The sequence below is a fragment of the Alligator sinensis genome, unplaced genomic scaffold (assembly GCF_000455745.1).
Source record: "Alligator sinensis unplaced genomic scaffold, ASM45574v1 scaffold827_1, whole genome shotgun sequence".
NCBI classification, from domain to species: domain Eukaryota; kingdom Metazoa; phylum Chordata; order Crocodylia; family Alligatoridae; genus Alligator; species Alligator sinensis.
In genome coordinates this window covers 420,983-425,356 of record NW_005842726.1, presented here as the reverse complement: position 1 = coordinate 425,356, position 4,374 = coordinate 420,983, and the positions used below count along the sequence as shown (strand labels likewise).

The window sequence follows — 4,374 nt, the reverse complement described above, 5'->3', positions numbered from 1 at the left end:
CGCTGGCCCACTGGGTGATAAAAAGTTTGTGATCTGGCCCCACATTCAAAAAGGTTGGACACCCCTGCTCTATGCTGTACATGCGTTCCTGGAAAACAGTGCATAACTCAAATTCACATAAAAGGGAACCCACTTTACACTGTAACCAATGGGGATATGTTTCAAGACCTTGACTGTACTGACTCCCAGACCCATTTCTAACACTTTTACAAGACAATTTTGGTACTCACCGACAGCAGACAGTACACACAAGCACAAAGTACTATCATACAGGGAAGGCAACTACAGAAACACGCGTCGCAGATAGCGAGCAAAGAGCACAGATCCACACAGGAGACTATATTTTGGTGCTTGTCTCTCCCACAATGCACCGCACAAAGCAGCCGACTGCGGGTTTCCACCACACAGATTGCATTAGAGTAAAATTACCTCACATAAAACAAATTTTTGGTATAAAAAGGGTCATCGCATAGGAGCGAATTCACACATACAGAACCTGCATAAAGTGAGGGAAACCTGTATTAAAAATTTCCTAAAATTTCAATGGACTGCTTATCTTTTGGGCTCACTAACCCACTCTTCCCCCTACTCTACTCCCACTGTCCCAACAAACAATATTTTCTGAAACAGTACTACTACATAAACAAGTTAATCAGTCAACAAATAGATACCATGCTATGTGATATCCAGTGAGCTAATTCAACACTCTAATAGCAAATTAATTTAAATTTCACATTAATACGTGCAGTAAGGAGTATAAACAAACATATTTCAACCTGTGGATGATTCATAGAAATATCGTACAATTTTAACTGCAAACACATTAATTTGTTAACAGTTTTTTCTTGAGGAACAAAAAGAGAGGACTTGATGTAGCTAACAAACCGTTTCTGACAAAGTTCTCCTAGTTCTACCCCTGATGTAGGAACCTAAGGAAGGAAATATACTAGGATGCATTCCTTAGAAAAGGCAAGACAAGAGCACAAGTGTCTATTAGAAACTTCTTTGTGACCAGTATTTAAAAAAAGATTATATTAAAATATGTGATCAAAGCACTTTTTAAAGCCGAAGTGCTTGAAGTTTCTAGTTAACATGTATTACTTTTTCATTTTATTCTTGCAGGATCATCAAAATCTTTCAAAGAAAAACTGCAACATTTTTAGAGGAGCTGCTAATAGGTATCTAAATCATCCTAATTCAATTATGTTAGAAGTTTCTTTTTAAAATAATAGTACAAATTGAAACTGCTGATTTAAACATATCTTCCATGATAATGTGAATATCAAAAGTAATACATACTGAGATTTTTTTAATTTAAACTGAAGAGTAACAACTGACATTATCCACTAGTGATGTGATGACTACAGAACTGAGGAACTGTCACTGTGGGGCAGGCTGTAATTACTAGGTTTGTCTTTGCTTAGTGAGCTGCTGATGCTGTGCATTATGATTAAAAGGCCATAGGTCAAGTATGTAAATAGCACAAACATTAAAAACAAAATCAATCCAGAATGTTCTGCTATTTGTAATACATATGAAATAATGAGATTTTCTTCAAAATAAAATAAAATAAAATAAAATAACTCTTAAAACTTATTCTTTAGAGCCCATGCTATAACATTTTATTTTAAAGTAATTCCTTTATATAAGGGTAATTGGAGAGTTTAAGCACTCATTTGATGAATTCAGCCTTTTATTTCCAAACCCAGAAACAAAGATCTTTAAAAAGCACTCAACATGCTCATTTCAAATATATTGATGGAAAACTCAGAAGTAAACACAATCTTCCCTGAAGTTCTTTTATTCTACGGAGAAACAGAAATGTCCATGGTAAATAGACATTCTTCTCCCTTTGCAGTACTATAGAATACATTTTTACCAAAAACATAACTTTTAAAAATCTGTCATTAAATAGTTCTTCCATTTGTTACAAGTTAAATGGAGAAGATATTTGTTCTGCATTTTTTCCTTTCCAGCAGAAGTTTCACTTTCCCATTTCTTTTTGTTTCTTATTTTCTAAATTTAAACGTGGTACTCAATTTTTCTCCGCAAATGTAAACTCAAGATACCTGATCCAATCCTAGTTTAGATAAATAGATGGCACTTTTCTGACAAGTTTCATCAGCACAGGCAGGCAGCAGCAGCTCACTTTGCCCATCCCCATCTGCCAAAAAAAAGGAAAAGAAAAAAAAAAAAACACTTTATCAATTTACTGAGATTTCTGCAAAATATCAAATCTTCTGCACATACATAATACCACAAATAGTGATAAGTAAGTGAAAGTTACATGAGTTTGGATTAGATTTTGTTAATTCTTAACTTTGTCACCCTGTAACCCATTTGAGATTGTTGTTTCAATCTGCAAATGAGGTTTTATTTGCTGAAGTAATTACACATTGATCCAGTATACTGATAAGCTGAATCTCAATTTTGTGTGTAAAATAACACATTTAAACAGTATGAATGCTTAGTCACTTACAGAGACACCAGTTTTTCTTGTAGAAAAGGCAGTTCGCACAAGTCTATTTTGTATAGCTTGTATTTGTTTTGAAGACGCTTGTATTGTGAATGGCACAATGGATAGCACATTAGCGCGCACACACACACACATATACACTTATACACACTATATATACACATATTATACACACACACACACACACACAATCTAATGTCACAAGTAAAATAAAATTATAATACTCAAAAGTTACCTAATATTATAGATGGTCCCTCTATTTCAGGTGTGTGGCAGAAGACAATTTTGAGTTTATTCAGCTTTTACTATTCACTTTATTTTACTATTTTCACTATTCTTGCAAGAATATTATCTCCAACATTTTTAATTTGTAAATTCTGACACTTGAAAGAAGAAATATCTGTTTTATATGTTTAAATAAGGATTGCCTAATAATGTAACTGAGCTTGTAAATATGTATGCAGAACACCAAGCAGACATCTTGAAAATATATTATGAAGTCATTCTATGGATGCTTCATTAGGTCTGACAAGGTGGGCTGTAAAATCCTGCAGTACTGATATATAACCGACACCCAGGAAAAAGCCAAACTGCTTAATGGGTATTTTGTGTCATTTTTTCACCAGCCCCAAGGCACTACCCTGCTCAATACAGTATGGGATGGACAGGGTGAGGGAGAATTGTTACCCTACATCAGTGCAGACCACATGAAGGAGCACCTTGAGAAGCTGGACACCTTCAGGTCATCTGGCCTAGACGGTTTACACCAAAGGGTATTTAAGGAGCTGGCAGGCATCATAGCTCAGACACTGGCATGGATCTTCAGGAACTTGTGGCACTCAGGTGAAGTGCCTGAAGACTGGAAGAAGGCCAGTGTGGTGCCTATCTTCAAGAAAGGGAGGAAAGCAGATCCGCGGAACTACAGGCCTATCAGCCTGACCTCTATCGAGGTCGGACCCAACGTCTAATGATGTAGACACTGGTATCAGAAATGGACTAGCCAAGTTCGCCAATGACACCAAACTTTGGGGTAAAGCATCAACACCTGAGGATATGCTGGTGATCTAGGCCGACCTCAAAAGGCTCATAAAATGGGTGGATGAAAACCTGATAGTATTCAACACCAAAAAATGCAAGGTACTCCACCCTGGGAAAAAAAAAACCCGCAGCACGCTTATAGGCTTGGCAGTACTATGCTTGCTAGCACCACGGCCAAAAGGGACTTGGGGGTCACGATTGACCACGGGATGAATATGAGCCACCAATGTGATGTTGCAGCTGGTAAGGCAAGCAAAACTCTGGCGGTTGTCATCCTCCCACTGTACTAGGCCTTGGTGAAGCTGCAGGTGGAGTACTGCATCCAATTCTGGGCTCCACAATTTAAAAAGGATGTGGAGAGGCTTGAGAAAGTCCAGAGGAGAGCCACGCGCATGATCAGAGGGCAAGAAAACATGCCTTATGAGGAGAGCCTGAGAGCTGTGGGACTCTTCAGCCTGGAAAACTGCAGGCTCAGGGGGAACTGGTGGCTGCCTATAAGGAGGTGTACATCAGGATCTGGGGAAATGTCTGTTCACCAGACTGCCCCAAGAGACGACAAGGTCAAACGGTCACAAACTCCTCCAAGACTGTTTCAGGCTGGACATAAGAAAAAACTTCTTTCCTGTCTGAGCCCCAAGGGCTGGAATAGACTGCCTCCGGAGATGGTGCAAGCACCTATTCTGGACTCTTAGGAAACATTTGGATGATTATCTTGCTGGGATCCTTTGACCCTAGCTGACTTCCTGCCTGTGGGGCAGGGGGTTGGACTTGATGATCTTCCACGGTACCTTCCAGCCCTAATGTCTATGAAAACTATGAAATACAGCACCATGTTTAAAAGCACTGTATACTCCATGTAG

At 38.5% G+C, this 4,374-nt stretch overlaps 1 protein-coding gene across 2 annotated transcripts in view; it reads right to left on the bottom strand.

The window, feature by feature from the left end:
- ITFG1 (integrin alpha FG-GAP repeat containing 1) overlaps window positions 1–4,374 on the bottom strand; it is a 219,301-nt gene that overhangs the window by 117,962 nt on the left and 96,965 nt on the right. For both annotated transcript variants that reach the window (XM_006034335.3, XM_025216323.1), the window contains exon 9: window positions 2,070–2,164. In XM_006034335.3, the coding sequence (XP_006034397.1) occupies window positions 2,070–2,164 (95 nt within the window). The remainder of the gene's footprint in view (window positions 1–2,069; window positions 2,165–4,374) is intronic.